The 22,153-nt window shown below is 39.7% G+C and overlaps 1 protein-coding gene across 1 annotated transcript in view; it reads right to left on the reverse strand.

Annotated features, from left to right (window-relative positions):
* Nucleotides 1–22,153, reverse strand: part of ift88 (intraflagellar transport 88 homolog) — an 82,684-nt gene that overhangs the window by 29,408 nt on the left and 31,123 nt on the right. The window contains exons 13-17 of the mRNA XM_072263068.1: nucleotides 15,287–15,357; nucleotides 14,771–14,857; nucleotides 11,193–11,292; nucleotides 5,804–5,890; nucleotides 1,152–1,338 (exon numbers count right to left, since the gene is read on the reverse strand). Coding sequence (XP_072119169.1) covers nucleotides 1,152–1,338; nucleotides 5,804–5,890; nucleotides 11,193–11,292; nucleotides 14,771–14,857; nucleotides 15,287–15,357 — 532 coding nt within the window. The remainder of the gene's footprint in view (nucleotides 1–1,151; nucleotides 1,339–5,803; nucleotides 5,891–11,192; nucleotides 11,293–14,770; nucleotides 14,858–15,286; nucleotides 15,358–22,153) is intronic.

Consider the following 22,153-nt stretch of genomic DNA (forward strand, 5'->3'; position numbering starts at 1 on the left):
ATATTCTCTATCTCAATACACTGTTGTACCAATGTTCTCTTTGTCCATTTGTATACTATGAATGGTACATCAGAATCTTTGGTTTGGGAGTAAGAAACTGATTCAATTAACATTTTTACTCAATGTGCTATATAACCAGACTGTTAATGCATATTTTTGAACTAGGATTTTTATCATATCTACATTATTTATTTCTAATTGACAAATAAAATATTAAATGCAAGGTAAATGAATCTCAATATTAATGACAGACCGATACTTATTCACATTTGCAAGTGAAGATTTCAATCAGCTTGTAGATTTGGCAAGTTTGGTTAATGGATCTTGGATAAGTAGACTAATAAAACATGTCATGCAAGAAATCGATAACATGCTGTATTATTTTATTACTCTATGATATGCTTAGCTCTAATGCAGTACAGAACTAAGATTTAAAGGGTATTCATCAGAAAAAACATTTAATTCCATTAAATACTTTATGGGCTTCATGAATACAGAAGTTGCACAAGGATAGAATAGAGAATATTCCATTCAGTCTAAAATTAAATAAATTACAAAGCAGTTAAGGACTGATATCTGTACAAGAAAAAATGTACAAGATCAAATAATATGCCAAATTCCACCTAATGAGTCCAGAAGCCACTTAGGCTGTTGATATTAAACCAATGGGTAATATTTTACTGAGCAGCTGCAATTTATAAATATAAACCAGTAGTTTCAGAAGATTTTTCGTAACGAGTAATAGAGACGCTACATGAAAAAATGTAACATGAAATCAATTGCTCTATATGTTCTTTTTTTGTTGGGAAGAATGTATTTTAATTTTATCAAATTTGTTTTCATAATTTAAAGTTTACTCCAAATGACAAGAGTGGGTTCAGCAAGATATAAACAGATCTGAATGAACTGAGTTGATGTGCTTAGCAGAAACAAAAGTATTAAATGCATGAAATCACATACAAATTCCAAAAGTATAATACTGAGTACAATGAAGATCTTGCATTATTGACATAGAAAGATGGTTGATACTAAATGCTGCCTGACCTGCTGAGTTCCTCCAGCATTTTGTGTGCGTTGCATTAAATCTTAAATATCTCTTAGAAGCTTTAAGGTTTCCCATTCTCTACAAGTGAAATTAAATTGTAGCTCACCCAAGTTATAGAGTGCCTCAGTAAAAGATGAATCATTCCGCAGGGCTTCCTTATAAAATTCTGCTGCTTTCTCAAAGTCACCACGTGCAAAAACACAGTTTCCTTTATTAGTTAGTGCTGCTGGGTTATATCGATCAGCAACCATAGCAAGGTCTGCATAACGGTCTGCTAGCCCAAAATCATTTTCCTACACAAATCCAATGAAATTGAACTTTATTTTACACAAGCAACTTATTGTATAATTTATCCAATTCCTTTATAAATGATAAACAGGACATTAGTTAAAAAAAAGTAATATTTTGCATTAAATTAACAAAAATAAACAAGTGAAAAAAAAACAATCGATAGCTTTAATTTTAGATTTTCAAGAAAATGTTTAAGGTTAAGTCTCTGCAGTCATTTAAAGTCAGTATCCTTTTCTGACCTCTTCCCAACAGCTCAACTAGACTTACATGAGACTCCAGTAACTGCAAAGGTTTACCTCCTGCATTAGGTGATTTTCAAAAGGCATTGAATGTGACCATAGAAATAATCAAGACAGAGGTAGTTAGTTACTTTGTCTAGTGATGATGGAAATGACAACAATGAAAATGCAAAAACAGGAAATACAAAAATAATGGACATATTATCTGCTTCTTCAGTTTACAATGTCATAGTCATACTTTATTGATCCTGGGGGAAATTGGTTTTCGTTACAGTTGCACCATAAATAAGGAAAAAGTAATAAAACCATAAATAGTTAAATAGTAATATGTAAGTTATGCCAGGAAATTATGAAATAAGTCCAGAACCAGCCTATTGGCTCAGGGTTTCTGACCCTCCAAGGGAAGAGTTGTAAAGTTTGATGGCCACAGGCAGGAATGACTTCCTATGACGCTCTGTGCTGCATCTCGGTGGAATGAGTCTCTGGCTGAATGTACTCCTGTGCCCACCCAGTACATTATGTAGTGGATGGGAAACATTGACCAAGATGGCATGCAACTTGGACAGCATCCTCTTTTCTGACACCACCGTGAGAGTCCAGTCCCATCCCCACAACATCACTGGCCTTACGGATGAGTTTGTTCATTCTGTTGGTGTCTGCTACCCTCAGCCTGCTGCCCCAGCACACAACAGCAAACATGATAGCACTGGCCACCACAGACTCGTAGAACATCCTCAGCATCGTGCGGCAGATGTTAAAGGACCTCAGTCTCCTCAGGAAATAGAGACGGCTCTGACCCTTCTTGTAGACAGCCTCAGTGTTCTTTGACCAGTCCAGTTTATTGTCAATTTGTATCCCCAGGTATTTGTAATCCTCCACCATGTCCACACTGACCCCCTGGATGGAAACAAGGGTCACCGGTACCTTAGCTCTCCTCAGGTCTACCACCAGCTCCTTAGTCTTTTTCACATTAAGCTGCAGATAATTCTGCTCACACCATGTGAAAAAGTTTCCTACCATAGCCCTGTACTCAGCCTCATCTCCCTTGCTGATGCATCCAACTATGGCAGAGTCATCCGAAAACTTCTGAAGATGACAAGACTCTGTGCAGTAGTTGAAGTCCGAGGTGTAAATGGTGAAGAGAAAGGGAGACAAGACAGTCCCCTGTGGAGTCCCAGTGCTGCTGATCACTCTGTCGGACACACAGTGTTGCAAGCACACATACTGTGGTCTGCCAGTCAGGTGATCAAGAATCCATGATACCAGGGAAGCATTCACCTGCATCGCTGTCAGCTTCTCCCCCAGCAGAGCAGGACAGATGGTGTTGAACGCACTGGAGAAGTCAAAAAACAGTGCTCCCTGGCTTGTCCAGGTAGGCGTAGACAAGGTTCAGCAGGTAGACGATGGCATCCTCAACTCCTAGTCGGGGCTGGTAGGCGAACTGGAGGGGATCTAAGTGTGACCTAACCATAGGCCGGAGCAGAACAAGTCTCTCCAGGGTCTTCATGATGTGGGAGGTCAATGCCACCAGTCTGTAGTCATTGAGGCCGCTGGGGCACGGCGTCTTCAGCACAGGGACGAGGCAGGACGTCTTCCACAGTACAGGAACCCTCCGGAGTCTCAGGCTCAGGTTGAATACATGGCAAAGTACCCCACGTAGCTGAGAGGCACAGGCTTTGAGCACCCTGGTACTGACACCATCCGGTCCTGCAGCCTTGCTTGGGTTGAGACGTTTCAGCTGTCTTCTCACCTGTTCAGCTGTGAAGCCCACCGTGGTGGTTTCGTGTGGGGAAGGGGTATAGTCATGAGAGAAGGGTGGGGGACTGTGAGGAGGGGTAGGAGGGGAGCGTGGAATATGTTGGTTGGGGGCCGACAACAGATGGCTCATGTTTGGGATGGGCAGGGGCCACAATGTCAGATCTGTTAAAGAACAGGTTAAGTTCGTTGGCCCTGTCCACACTGCCTTCAGCTCCTCTGTCACTAGTTTGCCGGAACCCAGTGATGGTCCTCATCCCCCTCCAGACCTCTCTCATGTTGTTCTGCTGGAGTTTCCACTCAAGCTTCCTCCTGTACCTGTCTTTAGCCTCCCTGATCCTGGCTTTCAGGTCCCTCTGTATTGCTCTCAGCTCCTCCCTATTTCCATCTCTAAACACCCTCTTTTCAGCGTTCAGGATGTCCTTAATGTCGTTTGTCACCCATGGCTTGTTATTTGAGTAACAAAGGACAGTTCTTGTCAGAACACTGCAGTCCACACAGAAGTTGATGTAATCAGTGATGCACTCTGTGAGCCCATCAATATCCTCTCCATGTGGCTCACAGAGTGCCTGCCAGTCTGTCACCTCAAAACAACCCTGGAGCGCCTCATAAGCCTCCTCCGACCATTTTCTCACTGTCCTCAAGGTTGCAGGTTTACTCTTCACCAGAGGCACGTAGCAGGGTTTTTGATGCACCAGGTTGTGATCTGACCTTCCCAGTGGGGGGAAGGGAGAGGAGCTGTATGCATCCTTAACGTTAGTGTACATCAAATCCAGAGTCCTCTCCCCTCTGGTTGTACAGCTCACATACTGCGTGAAGTTGGGCAGTGTTCTAGCCATGGTAACCTGGTTGAAGTCACCCGAGATGGTAATGAGGGCACTCGGGTGCTGGGTTTGTAACCTGGCTATGATAGTGTAAAGGATGTTACACGCCGATGTTGGGTTGGCAGAGGGAGGGATGTACACAACAACCACAATTGCATGCGAGATTTCCCTTGGCAAATAATATGGCCGGAGTCCAACAGCAAAAAGTTCAATATCCGGGCTACAGACACGTTCCTTGATCGTAATATGCCCAGGATTGCACCATCTGTTATTTACCAGAACCGCCAGCCCCCCTCCTTTACGTTTATCGCTCTCAGTGCAATTCCGGTCAGCTCGAACGGTCTGGAAGCCCTCTATGGAAACGCTTTGATCGGGTATGTCCCCGTGCAGCCACGTCTCAGTGAAGCACATGACACTGCTCTCCCGAAATGTTCTCTGACTCCTGACAAGCGCAGTCAGTTCGTCCATTTTATTCCCCAGTGATCTCACATTTCCCATGATGAGAGAGGGGAGACACGGCTTATAACTTCTCTTCTCCATAAGCCTCTGTTGTCTCGACCCGGTCCTCTTCCCTCGCCTTTTTGATCCCCCTCTGTGTCCTCTGTGTGTTTTCCTCCAGATATCAGCCGGTATGTCCACTGCTCTGTTCACTAAACCAGCGGGCATGAGCACAACCAATTGTTCCCTGGAATACACAATGCGGCCATCCTGCTGCCACGCTAACGAGACGTGTCTGAATGTGACTAATTCCAGCGCTAAAAAAACAAGTAAAACTCTCTCCACCAGCATGTTAGAGAGGGTGCAGCTTCAACGTGTTACCGTGAGAAAAAAAATACAATAATAACTAAGTTAAAAAGTTTAAAAGTAAGAAACTACGGAGCAACTGTAACCGGCTGCATGCACGACCGGCGCATGCGCACAAAAAAAATGTGTGGTTCAGTTAAAATAGTACATGTTAAATTTACAAAAATAATCAACAATTGAATCTGGAATCTTCTGTGGCTATGCAGATAATACAATTCTAGATGATGATTTAAATTCAATGAACTAATTGGAGAAATGAGGCAATTTAAAACATGCAGTAGCTTTCTTTGGTCAGTCAATTTTTAAAAACTGGGCCAAATGGAGCTGCCTGACAGTGAATTGAATGATTACCTAGGAAACCACTAGCAGTGAATAATTCATGGCTCAGTATATTTTGGCTTCACACAAATTGATCTGGAGGTCAGATTCCAATGCATTTGAATGGAGTCACCAAATCTATGGAAAGATGCAAGTAGAAAGATTTCAATTGTTTTACATTACTTTAAGATTTTAAATTATTTGCTAGTTTATGTTTAAAAGTGTCTGGCTGTCAAGAACTTCTGCAATAGGGCTTCATCTCTTGGAATCAGACTATCAGTTGTTTGGCCTTCTACACTAGGAAAAGGTAGAAGTAAGGCCCATTGGCACTGCTGGGGCAAGTCCAGAACAATCTAGTTCATTACACACTTAAGTACATGCAGAATTGCAGGAAGTATAAATCATACAATGCATGAACAGTAGAGAAAATGTTTTGTATGAGCTTTCTGATATCTGATGTGGTAGTGTATTTGCTTAATAATTAGAGTACACTATAGTTCTAAAATAGTTCATCTTTCAATACATACCAAAAAGTAAAGGAAGGAGAGGTTTGTTGCAGCTGCGCTCTTAACCCTGCTATCTTTTTTCTCAAACATTTTCAGAGTCTCCACAGCCTTTGAAAGAAGAGTAGAAATTACCTTGTTTATTTCAGCAGAAGCACATCTGAGGCCTAACAGATCCAATTATGTTTCTGGTAATTTTAGTACATCCAGTAATCCAACAGATAATAAAATAATTTCAGTTGAAAAATGTAAAGAAAAGCAGGCAACTGTATTAAAATAGAGATGAATGCACACATTAATTATTTGAATTTAAAACTGCAAGACAAAAATTTTCAAATTTGACAGCATAAGTGGAACCATTCAATCTATAGTTGCTGAAAGACTATTCTTGAACCAGTTGCACTGAACTTTAATAGTGGTCTTCTCATGTGAGCAGCAGAGTAATCACCAGGCACAGGTTAAATGCAGAGTTTTCAGTGCCTATCAGTTTTAGATCCCATTACTTTTGCAACAGATTTTGGACACTGAAATGACAAAATATTCTCAGCAGCACCTTAAAACAACATTTCCTGGAATTCTGCCTAGCATTCCCAGATAATCACTCAGACTTGTCACTGATCTATTACCACCTGTACAGAACCACCCCATGCTCATCAACAAGGCCCAGCAATGCAGCAAAGCTTTCTGTAATGTAAATTCATCATTGGGCTTGCTGGAGCAAAACCATACTGAAAAACACTATGACAGGGAATCAAGCCATCACAGCTCAAATAACTACCAAAATATTTTAAAGATTTAAAATATCATATTAAAAATTAAATAATTATTTTTAAATTACAATCTTAAACAATTAGATGTAATATTTTAAAACAATTTGATAAACTCATCAATTCAGAAAGAATACAATAATATTCCCTCAGTTTTTCCACAAAGTGAATGGAAATGCTCCTGCCAACCAGGCCATTCAGCTGGATTCTCCAGAATGTCACATTCTTGTGTTGGATTTCATGACAATCCAGAGGCAGCACACTCAATAAACGCCAGCAAATGTCACAGGCAACAAGTTTTGGATTTCTGCTTTTACATCTATGCATAGGTCAAGAAATTAAAAGCATTTCATTAGAAGAAATGTACATCAAGGAGCACAGGAGGTGTATCTGTTTAGGTTACTCGGAGAAATCAGCAGTAGCAGAACATTGCATTTGCAACAGCCGTAGGATTGACTCCGACGGCACAAAACTACGCCAATGGGTTTTGGGACCACCCGGTGAAAGAAGCCATTGAAATAAAACCAAAGAAAAAGGCAAAGGTCTCACTCTGAATAAGAACTGGAATTCATGTATAAGCAAGGTGGGACAGCGGAATACTGATTGGATGAGGGCTAACCAATCAAGTGAAATAGATGACGGATATATATACCACCAGACTAGACATCCCTAGGCATCATCCTTGATGAAGGTGGCAAAGTGTGCCATCAAAATGTCAGTTAAAATTGATACCTGTACCTGGCTGGAAGCCCAAGAACAGTTTAATCATAGAATCATTATCAATAAGCATACAATTTTTAAATTCTGATGATACAGGTTGAAACACTCTGGCCCAGCACTGTTGACACCTAACAGGTACCAGAAAATCTAGACCACTGAAATTGTCCCTGATCACCTCCCTCTGAGCAGGAGAAATGTTCTTTTGAAGTTCAGACACTCTTCAGGTCATGTAAGGGTTCCCAGAACTGTCCATAACCCAAAGTTTCCATTGATGTAAATACTGTCAGCTGAAATCACTGGTTGGTTGAAATCACAAAAGTTGCACAGATAGTTTAATTAGCTACAGATTGGTAAACTGTGTGGTAGTAGATTTTATGTACTGTACTGCTGATGCTAAACAACAAATTTCATGTCATATATCAGTGATAATAAATCTGATTCTGATTCTAGTTAATTAGTATGGTTCTAAACTTTAGATTCAAAGCATGCTGCACCACAGAATTTGCTGGATAACAAAATGCCAGTCTAGAGAATTTGAATGTGTGTAATGAACTTGCCTCAACTTACAAGCAATTTTGTTTTAAAACCAAACCACACAAAATTCATCAGAAACCACTCTGCTTCATATGAAGTGGATGTCAGATTTAAGTTAACATAAGATTTTATACATATGCAGTACATACATTAAATGAGGATCAATGATTTAACTGAAACAATGGGACATAAATTGATTTTTTTTCAAAATCAGGATACTGTGAAAATAACTTTAGTACACAAGTTGAGAATGTCATAAAATTCTTCCTAACCCCCATTCAGATTCTTTCAAGTTTCAGTTTAAAATATGCAGATACTAACTATAGTAGCTTTCCAAAATCATCAGAGCGTCTAGGATTTTCACCCACCTTGTCATACTGCAATGTCAAACAGAAAAAAAGTCAAAAGATCAAAATGGTTGCAGAAAAATGAAAGAAAAGATTGATGACAGATATGAAATGCAAATAAACATACAGACATACTCAACGGAAAAGAGAAATTGTGAAATTAATAATGTATCTAATGTATACTACCGGACTTCAAGCACATTCATACTTAAAATCAAAGCAATAATTAACATTTTTTAGACAAACGTTTGTATATCGAAAGGTCCTAATCATTTGTGATATTAGTTTTGAACAGTCATCCAAAAGTTAGCAATGTCTCAAGGTGAGATAGGGTAGGAAGTTAATCTGAAAAACCATACAAGTAGATAGAAGGTGGCTTTCACCTCCAGGACGATGAAAGATTATCAACCCGAAATGGTATCTCTGCTTACATGGATGCGAACCCAACTAGTTAAATATTTTCAGTATTTTCTGTTTTCATTTCACCTCCAGGACAAATTCAAATCAGTCCCTAATAATGTAATTCTTGTTGACTGTGCATAGTCTCAATTTACCTCTCAGTAAGCATAAGCCAACAATGTTGAACTATTCTAATTTGACAGCATCAATCCTAAAATGACAGTCACATTTAGAATAATTTGCTGAGGGTCACAAGTGTTAAATCTATTGTTGGACTAAGACAAACGTTACTATGTATCATATTTCATTGTGCTTAACCTACTCCTACAGTAACACTGAAGGCAAGAGATCTGTTTCTAACACAAGGTAGCAGAATAAATCTGCACCTTTTATAGAAAGTGGCCTGAATTTCATCCTATCACAATAAATATAATGGAAATCAGTCACATGATTCAATTGACTAGATTACTGCCCAAGTGTGATTAAATCTTTCATATGGTTATACATTGCTAAAATTTGTGCATTACCAACACTAGCTTCCAAAATATATGGAAACAAAAGTCTCGGACACAAAGAGATATTGCAAATAAGCTGCAAATGCATGAAAGCAAAACTGTAGACATAGAGAATCATCATGATTTGATCATAACAAATGGGTCTCTGTGAGAGATTTAAATTCTATTGTCAGAGTTCAATAACTCTGCTATGTATGGTCCCAAGCTCACTGCGAAAGGAGGAGGGTTGGGTATGGGCTAATAACCTTATTCTGTAAATTCCCAGTGCTACAGAAATGCTAACAGACCTGATTCCTGGGGGAGAAAGGGCCTTTGAAGATGGGCTACACCTGGGGACAATTTGAAGACTGGCCCAGGACTGAGGGCTCCAACAAGCTGCTATTGGCAGCCTATGCCCCAGAAAGGATGATGGACGAAGAAGAAAAATCAGCTCAGTGCAGTGCAGTGCAGAGAAAAAGTAAGTCTGATAAAATATTCCTTATTAAAATGCCTTACTTACTCTTTAATGTGCCATAAAGAGATAAACTACTCAGTTTTTTTGAGCACTTTTCCTTTAACTAAAAAGTCATCTGGCAAAAGCACCATTAAAATCTTATGGTCTCTTATTTTCAATTATGGTAGTTGTGCTCTTGTGCTTTTTAATGCAGAATCATGTACCAAAAAACAGTTTTTAACAATAGACAATAGGTGCAGGAGTAGGCCATTTGGCCCTTCGAGCCAGCACCGCCATTCACTGTGATCATGGCTGATCATCCACTATCCGTATCCAGTTCCTGCCTTATCCCCATAACAAGTTTTAACAATGGTATAATTATAAATAGTGAAAATGCCATAAAGTGTCTACAAAAGGATATTGACAGTGTAAGAGAGAACAACGTGGGAAGATGTGCAATTCTATATTTTGGCTGAATTTTTTGAAAATACATATTACATAAATGGTGAGAGATTTTGGAGGGTAAGATTTCCTAATACATGATAAATGGAGGTCTATGCAGGAAGGAAGGGTTAGATTGATCTTGGAGTAGGTTAAAAGGCTGGAACAACATTGTGGGCCAAAAGGCCTGTACTATATTGAACTATCTGATGTTCTATGATTCCTAAAAATGATAGAATGCGACAAAGCATGTAATTATGACAATTAACAGAATATTAAGTTTATAATTAACATAAATATTTGTTTAAGACCACATCTGGAGTACTGTGCACAGTATTGGTCTCTTTTTTTAAGCAAAAGTGATAATGCATTGGAAGTACATTATTGCTCAAGTGTGATAATAGCCCTTGCTTGGTTATACACTGCTAAGATCTGTGCATTACCAATACTAGCATCCAATGCCTGATGAGAACAAAAATCTCAGGCACAGTGATGTTGCAAATAGGTTGCAAATGCACAAAAACAAAATCATTGTTAAAAATAAAGAATCATCATGACATGATAATTCTTTATTTTTACAATGATTTTATAGAGATGGTTAACTAAATTGTTAATAGGAGGGCATAGTTTGTTTCATAACGCTGCTATCAGCCTGAGGTTAGAAGAATAAAGGCAATTTGACTGAAAAATACAAGATCCCGTGAGGTATTAACAACATGGATGTAGTGATTTTTCTTCTTGTGAAGAATCAAAAACCAATTTGCTATTTGAAAATAAAGCAAAGTGTCTTTGGAACTCTTTTCCTCAAAGAGCAATTGAGGCAGGGTATGTCAGTGCTTTTAAGGCAGAGGTAATTTGATTGCTGAAACACAGGCGGCAAATATGTTAAAATAATGTGCTCAGATTCAAAACTGGAATCAATCATTAAAATAAAGTGTGTATATCATTCCTAATAAAGCAGTAACAATTTATATGAATCTGACTCAACTCAATTCTATCAACTTAATGGCAGTTTTGATACAGGAAAATAAGCAGTTGTAATTTGCCACATTTACCATAAAATCCTCGAATAAATTTTAGGAGTAATAAACAAACTATCAAAATTAAAATGATCAATACATAAAATTGGTGGCGCATTCTGATTTTTTTAACAACTTTAATTCTTCAAAAATAATTGAATTTTTAAAAATTTCAAACCCTAAGAATCTCTTTGAAGAGTTTGCAAGAATTCAACAGAAATAGCAAAGTTACTGATACCTGGTTAAAATCCCTCTGTCTCAGGTAAGTGATGGCTTTATTAATTTCCAGGTCATTAGCTAGCTCAACATATTGGGAAGTCTTAACCATTTCCACACACCTGCAAAAATTAGTGATCAAATATGATTTACTTAAAATCCAGATTCTTCTCATATATTTCATGCTTAGAGGGAAGGGAAGAAGAACAAGGAGAACATATATATCAATCACTGTGAAAGTGTCAGTACCAGAGCACAAAATTATTTTTATTTTGAAAAGACTCCATCTCAGGGTTAGTATTCTTAGGCTTCCCACTAAGTCATGCTGTGTCGCAAGGTTTTCATGTACATAATTCCTATTTTTCATATTAAATATTCAATTAACTTATGGATGAGGATTTCAAACAATGGTCAAATTATGATTACATTGTGTTGAGATGGGCTATGGCAAAGTTGGTTAGCTGAACATAGAGTATGCTTCATACCTATCCCTCGAGGAGGACCCACACTCCACACCATCAGAAAATTGTCTCTGACACTATCATTCTGGAGAACTCCCATCCATTGCCACAAAACTCATAGTTCCCCTTCCATGCACTGCTGCTCGCTTCTAACTCCTGCCCAAAATCCACAAGCTAGACTGTCCCAGTAGACCTATTATCTCTGACTGCTCCTGCCCGACAGAACTTATGTCCTCATATCTGAATTCCATCTATCCCACTTGGTTCAGTCCCTTCCCACCTACATCTGTGACACTCCTGGACCTCCTCAATAATTTTCAATTCCCTGGCACCATCAGGAAGGCCCCAAAGCTCTCCGCTTCTTTCTTAACGAAAGAACCAATCAATCCCCCTCCCCCACTGCCCTCCTCTGTCAGGCAGAAATGGTCCTCCAGCTGAACTATTTTCCATTAGCCTCTCACACTTTCTCCAAACTCGAGAAAGTCACCTGCGTGGACCCCAGCTATGCCTGCCTCTTCGTCAGCTATGTAGAACAGCCTGTGTTCAAAGCCTTCCCCGGGTATATACCCCAACTTTTCCTCCACTACATTGATGACTGCACTAGTGCTGCTTCATGCACCCAACTGAGCTTGTTGATTTTATCAACTTTGCCTCTAACTTCCACCTAGCCCCCAATTCACATGGTCCATCTCTGACACACCACTCCCCTTTCCCTATCTCTCTGTCTCAATTTCTGGAGACAAACTGTCAACCAACATCTTTTATAAACCTATTGATTCCTGTAGTTATCTCAACTATACCTCTTCCCACCATATCTCTCGTAAAAGTGCTATTCTCTTTTCTTAGTTACTCCTCCTCTGTGGCATCTGTTCCCAGGACACAGCTTTCCACTCCAGGCTATCAGAGATGTCCCATTCTTCAAAGAATGGGGTTTTCCCTCCCTCTACATTGATGCCGCCCTCTCCTGCATCTTCTCCATGTCCTGTACATCCACATTCACTCCATCTTCTCACCGCCATAATAATGATAGAGTCCCTCTTGTCCTTACCTACCAGCTATCAGCTTCTTCACCTGCATTATCCTCTGCAACTTCTGCCAACTTCAAAGGGATTCTACTACTAAACATATCTTTACCTCCCCCCATCCCCTGGCTTTCCGCAGGGATCGCTCCCTCCACGATTCTCTTGTCCATTTGTCCCTCCCCACTAATCTCCCTCCAGGCACTTATCCCTGTGAGCAGCCCAAGTGCTACATCTGGCTATACACCTCCTCCCTCACCTCCATTTAGGGTTCCAAACAGTTCTTCCGGATAAGGCTACACTTCACTTGCGAATCTACTGGGGATGTCTATTGTGTAGGGTACTCCTGATGTGGTCTCCCCTACATTGGTGAGACCCGTCGTATATTGGGGAACTGCTTCATCAAGCACCTCCGCACCATCTGCCACAAGCAGGACTTCCCAGAAGCCAAACGTTTTAATTCCATTTTCCATTCTCATTCTGACATGTCAATCCATCTGCGTACCGTCTAACCTGACGGCATGAATATCGATTTCTCCTCCTGATGAACAAATCTATTCCTCCTTCCTCTATTTCCCACTTTCACCTTTCACTTCCTACCTGCCTTACTTCCCCCGGGTCCCCTCCTCCTGCCCTTTCTCCAACTGACCACTCTCCTCTCCTATCAGATTCTCTCTTCTCTAGTCCTTGACCTATCCCACCCACGTGGCTTCACATATCATCTTCCAGCTACCCTCCTTCCTCTCCCCCTCCCCACCTTTTTATTCTAGCATCTTCCCCCTTCCTTCTCAGTCCTGAAGAAGAGTCTCGGCCCAAAACATTAACTCTTTACTCTTTTCCATTGCTGCTGCCTGACCTGCTAAGTTCCTCCATCGTTTCGTGTGTGTTGCTTTGGATTTCTAGCATCTGCAGACTTTCTCATCTTTGAGGAAAACAGTCCAGTACTCATTAAAGCTCATAATCAGCTTTCTAACTATCAGAATGTTCAAATCATTGTTCATAGAAAATGATTTCATTTCATTATTTAATTTTATATATATTAGAAATTTACCACGGAGGACATCAAATCAGTAGTCCCCAACCTCTGGACCACGGACCGGTACATTGCCACGAAGAATGCAGCGGTGCAGCAGTAGCCGGAATGCTCCCAGCACATCTTTAAGAAAAAAAGCTGAAATAAACAAGCTAATACCTAATTAATTAGCTTGTTTATTTCGGCTTTTTTCTTAAAAATGTGCTGGGTGCGTTCCGGCTACCGCTGCACTCTTCGCGGCAATGTATCAGTCCGCGGCCCAGAGGTTGGGGACCACTGCATCAAATAACCCAATATGTATGTACCATCTAAAAAGTATCAGTCTAGTTTTTGGTCCATTATATATTACGTAATTTCAAGTGCATCCCACATATTTATGCCTGTTTCAACCCATCACTTTCTGAAATACAAAATAAATCTTAAGCTCTCCCTCGGCCCTCTCAAGTATTCCCTTAACACCCTGTTTTGTTGTTAAGGGAACCTGGCCCCTTATTTTGGCTAGGCTCCTCATTATTTCATCCAGCTCAGTTAAATTTCACTTCAGTCTTCTCCATTCTATAGAAAGCAATCCCAACCAGTCAAATTTTTCATCATGGCTAAAGCGCAAAGAGCAACTGAAATACCAGTCCAATTATGGTCCACAGCCCTGATTGAGATTCTCAGGTTTGCTGGAATTTCAGAATGCTAACCAGTCTGAGCAAGAGTATTAATAGGTGCGTTATCAGGATTTACTTACAGCTCCAATCCAGAGCATTAATCAAAATTTAAGAACTCAATGTTTGCCATTCCCATTCTGGTAATACGTGCTTTACACACATATAGTAAAATGTTACGTAAGCGCATTTTACCCAGAATCAATTCATCTATTACAATTTCTACATATTGCAAGCATCACAAAGTGCTTTAACTAGCAAGTGCCTCTTCTCTTGGAAAATAATGCAACTTTTATATTAATGAGACCAATACCTTGTATTTGAGAGTAAATATTAATGTTCAGCTAATCCAGGGTTTTCAATATAATGATCTCTTGCAGTTATTTACTTACAGTAATCAGTCTAGAGTACTAAATTGAATTGATTTTCCCTACCAGTCATATCCAGCAGCAAAAGATGGTTCAATTGCAGGTGCTATCAACTTAGCTGCAGTCATAATAAATCTCTCTGCCATTGCCTTCCTGCAAAATTACATATTTTTAAAACATAGTTACTTTCAGTTCTGTAATATAATCTCTAAATATTGTAGAATAATCTAAAAGGGTGCCTTAAGATTTCTTTCTAAATTTCATGTCAAACTCCTCTAAAAGGAAGCCACAAAAATGTTTGAAAATGTGAGCTGCCCTGCATTTGTCTTCCTTTCAAAACAATTTTTATACATGACTTCCTTTTAGTAATGTGGTATTAATATATAAATATTTACAAAGGACTATGATCTGTTTTCTACAGAACAGTGAGCAGTTTGTCCATTCAGTTATCAGCATATGGTATAAGTGACAAGTACACTGAAATGACAATCTTGCTATGATTTCATTGAATTCGGTCATTATTCCCTTATTCCAGAGTTAGCAAATTTTAAAATGTTAATTTTCAAAACAGATGTACACTACCGTTCTCGCTCCATTTGCCTGAGTGGATCATTCTTGATAGCTTCCATTACTAGATTCATATGTGGATCATCCTAGAGAATTCGAAAACAGTTTTCAAAGAAACATGCTTGATTTGAAATAGATGCATGCTATATTATAAAATGCTACTTATCACAGAGTAAAATAATTAAGTCAGGAGAAAATTCAGGGATGCAAATTTTAGAATATTAGTGGGTTGTTTATCATTGGGCTTGTGGTTATAAGGGAGAACGGAGAGGTATTTAAAAATACTTCACTCCCTAAAGCCATCAGAATTGTTGCAGTGATCTTGCACTCTCGCTGATTTGGACATAAAATCCAATTCGATAAGAAACAAGTACGTTGGCCTGAAACAACCTTGAATAAATGTAGCCTACGTGTTTGCATTAAAATATATTAATGCTGAGAAATAACTAGAAGCATAGGTTTTGTCAAATCGGGAATTCCTGCTGAATGTTAAGCAAATCAACATGTGTTTTCTAAATACACCCACAGCTCCTGCCTTATATCTTTAAAAATTGTCAGACATATATCTGCATTGAGCTTGCCTAATTCTATTATTGTTTTCTAAGAGCGCTGCCATCACTTTAAAAAAAAAACTGGTCTCCAGCATTTAAGCCATATATTTCCCTATTTTTTTCTGTATTTCCTTTTTTTTTTTAAAAATAGTGGAGTTATGCTACCCTCCACTCTATTGAAACCATTCTGGAGTCTATAGAACTTTGGAAAATGACAGTAATGGATCTGTTACTTTAAGGACAACTTGGTTAAGTAATCTGTAAAGTAGATTATCAGGTCCTGGTGATCTATTGTTAATCTTGTCCATTTTCATAATATTACTTCCTCTATTAAAATTAACTGAATTCAGTTCCATTTAATGTAGTTAGTCAAATCACAAGACTGGACAGAAGGCTATGAGATATTGTAAATATATCAACTCCAGAAATAATGTGATGCCTTAATCTCCTTGTCTCTAGCAGGGTGGTCCATTGCTCACCAGGGCTGGAGTTACAGCTCACAATAAATTTCAACAAGGCTGTCCTTACTGGAAAATAGACAGCTCATCTTTCCTTGTGAGACCCAGATATGAAAACCTATCCTTCAACACTCTGGCTGAAAGGTGTTCCCAAAGGCAAATGCATGCGAGCAGCAAAAGGTCTTGGCCTTGACAACCTTGCAACTTGAAATAACTATAGAAAGAGTCACACAATTGTAGAAATGCAGCAACAGCCATGAGAAATCAGTAACAATCAATTGTATACAGCTGCTGATTCCTTTAAATAGTAAAGACAAGGGATGGGAGTTCTTCCTGCTATGAATACGTGCATGATCATACAAAGTTAAAGGAAGGTCAAGCTCCAAAATGCTTGGCTGTGTCAAATCAGTACTCCACATTGCTTTGCTTGGTTCTTTATTTACAGTGGGAGTGCACTGCATGTACCAATGTGATATCTGTTCTTTTATGACCTACATATACATGGCCCACTTCTAAAAATGCCAATTATCTCAATTTTCCATTACAATTATTGGAAGAAGTCTAATATTTGGTTTGTATGTATGGAATGATTAATGGATTATAAAAAATTTGGATTTGAGAGTACTTTTAATCTAGTCAATTTTAATGTGCCAAAATTTACTAAATTGGTGACTGAGAGAAACCAGATAATGGTTTATGAAAAATATATTTACTTGTGTAAAAACAGGCTATAGTGCAGCGCACGTGCTTTCTAAACTGCTTCTAAAATTCAGTTTCATTGAAGTTAAAGGAACTGAATTTGGAGTTGGAGTGGAATGTACAGCTGTTAGTGCATTTAGTTGACAGGGAATGAATTTCTGGGTAAATGCTTTGACTGTGAAGAATAAAATAACATAGGAAACTATGCAAACTAGAATAGGAAGGAACAATCGAAACAAGAATAGGAACAGATAGAATGTCAAATGAATGAACTACAACTCTTGAGGGAAAAGAGGTATAGGAGAAATATCTGCTAATAAAATAGTCTTAGAATAGGCTTTATACTGATCAGACCAGACAAATAACTCATTTTCTAATATTTCCACTGATACACTCAATACCCACTGCTTATTTATTAATCACCTCAAGAAAATTTATGGATTTTGAAAATTGAATGACTAGATGATCTGCATCTACAGCACTAAATTAGGAGAAGAAAATAAGCATTATGATCTGTCATCTCATGTTGGATCTAAGGGACATGAATAAACAATCAACAAAAGAAAAATTTAGGTAAATAAATATGCTCACTTCCTTTTCTTTATTATTTAAGTTATAAGTTGATTCTACAATAATAAAGTGCATGCATTCAAAGGTTCAGGATTAAAATCAGTCAATAATTCTAAACTTAGTAGCATTCACAGAACTCAAAATTTAAGATGCAAGTGCTGTAAGGGCTTTTCCTGTAACATAAATACAATTGACCTATGAAACAAATGCACTTAAGCAGCTGTTTTAAGAAAAGGCATGGAGTCTCAGAGGGGACCTAATTAATCCAAACAACTGCTTGGCAGCATTTAATCATGTATGTAGACGCCAAAAGCCTCCATAGCTTGACTTCCAAAGTCGGTAACTTCAATTTGAAATCACTCATTACCATTTGTCCTCTAGTTTCAGAGTACATCCAACTCTCTCAAATATCAGAAAATATCCCACTGCATCACTCACAGCTGCAAATTTCCTGCTTTAAAAAGACAGGAACATTCAACTGTATAAAGCACGTTTTGAACAGAACCTACTCTACCAGGGCTCTCTTACCCTCCCCCCCACCCTCTATACCACTTGCAGGGACAATGTAGATGAGGAATTCAGATAGACAGCGGGACAAAAAGAGCAACATTCTTGATTTCTTCCAATCTTCTACCAATTTAACACAGTAGAATAGGGCATGGAGGGCTACTTTCTAATGCAAAGCTCAGGCTGAAGTTATTAGCAAAGCAATAACATTTTAATTTGTATATTAGGAATATTACGCATGCAGTTGCTTAATTTAAATTATTTCTCCATTATTAAAAACTAATATCCTGATGAAGGGTCTCTGCCTGAAACATCGACTGTTTACTCTATTCCTTCCTTTCCTTTTAAATCTTTTTATTAATTTTTCAAAATTATGAACTCAATAACAAAGTTGGTACAAAGAGATTGGAAAAATGTTCATCAGCATATATAAAATGAATTTTAAGTAACATAGATATAAAAGACTTCCAAATTCGTAATGAGATTAAACACTAAAAAAAAGAAAAAAAAAAAAATATATATATATATAAACAAAACAAAAACCAAAAGAAAAAGAGGAAAAAAAAACCCATACTCTATTCCATAGATGCTGCCTGGTCTGCTGAGTTCCTCCAGCATTTTGTGTGTGATCCTCTGTTAATTTGTCTTATCTAATTAGAAACATAGAAAGCCTACAGCACAACACAGGCCCTTTGGCCCACAAAGCTGTGTCAAACATGTCCTTACTTTAGAAATTACCTATGATTACCCATAACCGTCTATTTTTCTAAGCTCCATGTACCTATCCAGAAGTCTCTTAAAGATTCTATCGTATCCGCCTCCACCACGGTCGCCAGTAGCCCATTCCACACACTCAGCACTCTCTACGTAAAAAACTTACCCCTGACGTCTGTACCTACTTTCAAGCACCTTAAAACACTGTGCCCTCTCGTGTTAGCCATCTCAGCCCTGGAAAAAAGGCTCTGACTATCCACATGATCAATGCCTCTCATCTTATACACCTCTATCAGGTCACCTCTCATTTTTCGTCACTCCAAGGAGAAAAGGCCGAGTTCACTCAACCTATTCTCATAAGGCATTCTCCCCAATCCAGGGAACATCCTTGTAAATCTCCCCTGTACCCTTTCTATGGTTTCCACATCCTTCCTGTAGTGAGGCGACCAGAACTGAGCACAGTACTCCAAGTGGGGTCTGACCAGGGTCCTATATAGCTGCAACATTACATCTCAGCTCCGAAACTCAATCCCACAGTTGATGAAGGCCAATGCACCATATGCCTTCTAAACCACAGAGTCAACCTGCGTGGCAGGTTCGAATGTCATATAGACTCAGACCCCAAGATCCCTCTGATCTTACACACTGCCAAGAGTCTTACCATTAATACTATATTCTGCCATCATATTTGACCTACCAAAGTGAACCACCTCACACTTATCTGGGTTGAACTCCATCTGCCACTTCTCAGCCCAGTTTTGCATCCTATTGATATCCCGGTGTAACCTCTGACAGCCCTCCACACTATCCACAACACCCCCAAGCTTCGTGCCATTAACAGATTTTCTAACCCATCCCTCCACTTCCGAGAAGGGGTCCCAGAACAGATCCCTGAGGCACACCACTGTCACCAATCTCCATGCAGAATATGACCCATCTACAATCACTCTTTGCCTTCTGTAGGCAAGCCAATTCTGGATCCACAAAGCAATGTCCCCTTGAATCCCATGCCTCTTTACTTTCTCAATAAGCCTTGCATGGGGTACTTTATCAAATGCCTTGCTGAAATCCATATACACTACATCCGACTTGCCTTTGACAAAACCATGCTGACTATTCCTAATCATATTATGCCTCTCCAAATGTTCATAAATCCTGCCACTCAGGATCTTTTCCACCAACTTACCAGCCACTGAAGTAAGACTCACTGGACTATAATTTCCTGGGCTATCTCTATGCCCTTTCTTGAATAAGGGAACAACAGCTGCAACCCTCCAATCCTCCAGAACCTCTCCCGACCTCATTGATGATGGAAAGATCATCACCAGAGGCTCAGCAATCTCCTCCCTCAGTAGCCTGGGGTACATCGCATCTGGTCCCGGTGACTTATCCAACTTGATGCTTTCCAAAAGCTCCAGCACATCCTCTTTCTTAATATCTACATGCTTTCAAGTCCACTTTAAGTCATCCCTACAATCGCCAAGATCCATTTCCGTAGTGATTACTGAAGCAAAGTATTCATTTAGTACCTCTGCTATCTCCTCCAGTTCCATACATACTTTCCCAGTGTCACACTTGATTGGTCCCATTCTCTCATGTCTTATCCTCTTGCTCTTCACATACTTGTAGGATGCCTTGGGGTTTTCCTTAATCCTGTCCATCAAGGTCTTCTCATGGCTCCCTCTGGCTCTCCTAATTTCATTCTTAAACTCCTTCCTGCTAGCCTTCTAGATCTCTATCATTATCTAGTTTTTTTAACCTTTCGTAAGCTTTTCTTTTCTTCTTGACTAGATTTACAACTGCTTTTGTACATGACCGTTCCTGTACCCTACCAAGCTTTCTCTGTCTCATTGGAATGTACCTATGCAGAACTCCACGCAAATATTCCCTGAACATTTGCCACATTTCTGCTGTACATTTCCCTGAGAACATCTGTTCCCAATTTATGCTTCCATGTTCCTGCTTGATAGCCTCATATTTCCCCTTACTCCAATTAAACGCTTTCTTAACTTGTCTGTTCCTATCCCTCTCCAATGCTATGGTAAAGGAGATAGAATTGTGATCATTATCTCCAAAATGCTCTCCCACTGAGAGTTCTGACACCTGACCAGGTTCATTTCCCAATACCAGATCAAGTACAGCCTTTCCTCTTGTAGGCTTACCTACATATTGTGTCAAGAAACCTTCCTGAACACACCTAACAAACTCCACCCCATCTAAACCCCTTGCACTTGGGTGGCGCCAATCAATATTTGGGAAATTAAAATCTCCCACCACGACAACACTGTTATTATTACACCTTTCCAGAATCTGTCTCCCTATCTGCTCCTTGATGTCCTTGTTACTATTGGGTGGTCTATAAAAAACATCCAGTAAAGTTACTGACCCCTTCCTGTTCCTAACTTCCACCCACAGAGACTCCGTAGACAGTCCCTCCACGACGTCCACCTTTTCTGTAGCTGTGACACTATCTCTGATCAACAGTGCCGCGCCCCCACCTCTTTTGCCTCCCTCTCTGTCCTTTCTGAAACATCTAAAGCCTGGTACTCAAAGTAACCATTCCTGCCCCTGAGCCATCCAAGTCTCTGTATGGCCACAACATCATAGCTCCAAGTACTAATCCATGCTCTAAGCTCATCCACTTTGTTCATAATACTCCTTGCATTAAAATAGACACATCTCAAACCATCAGTCTGAGTGCGTCCCTTCTCTATCACCTGCCTATCCTCCCTCTCACACTGCCTACAAGCTTTCTCTATTTGTGAGCCAACCGCCTCTTCCTCTGTCTCTTCAGTTCGGTTCCCACCCCCCAGCACTTCTAGTTTAAACTCTCCCCAATAGCCTTAGTAAGCCTTCCCGCCAGGATATTGGTCCCCATCGGATTCACGTGCAACCTGTCCGTTTTGTACAGGTCACACCTGCCCCCAAAGAGGTCCCAATGATCCAGAAATCTGAATCCCTGTCCCCCTGCTCCAATTCCACCTCATTCTATTCCTCTACTCACTGTCACATGGCACAGGCAGTAATTCTGAGATTTTACTACCTTTGCGATCCTGCTTCTCAGCTTCCTTCCTAACTCCCTGTAGTCTGTTTTCAGGACCTCCTCCCTTTTCCTACCTATGTCGTTGGTACCAATATGTACCATGACCTCTGGCTGTTCCCCTTCCCACTTCAGGGTATCAGAAGCATCCCGGACCCTGGCACCTGGGAAGCAAACTACCATCCATGTTTCTTTCCTGCATCCACAGAATTGCCTGTCTGACTCCCTAACTATAGAGTAATTATTATATTAGATTAGATTAGATTAGATTCAACTTTGTCATTGTGCCGAGTACAGATACAAAGCCAATGAAATGCAGTTGGCATCCGACCAGAAATGCCAA

Source organism: Mobula birostris, chromosome 7, assembly GCF_030028105.1.
Source record: "Mobula birostris isolate sMobBir1 chromosome 7, sMobBir1.hap1, whole genome shotgun sequence".
Classification (NCBI taxonomy): domain Eukaryota; kingdom Metazoa; phylum Chordata; class Chondrichthyes; order Myliobatiformes; family Myliobatidae; genus Mobula; species Mobula birostris.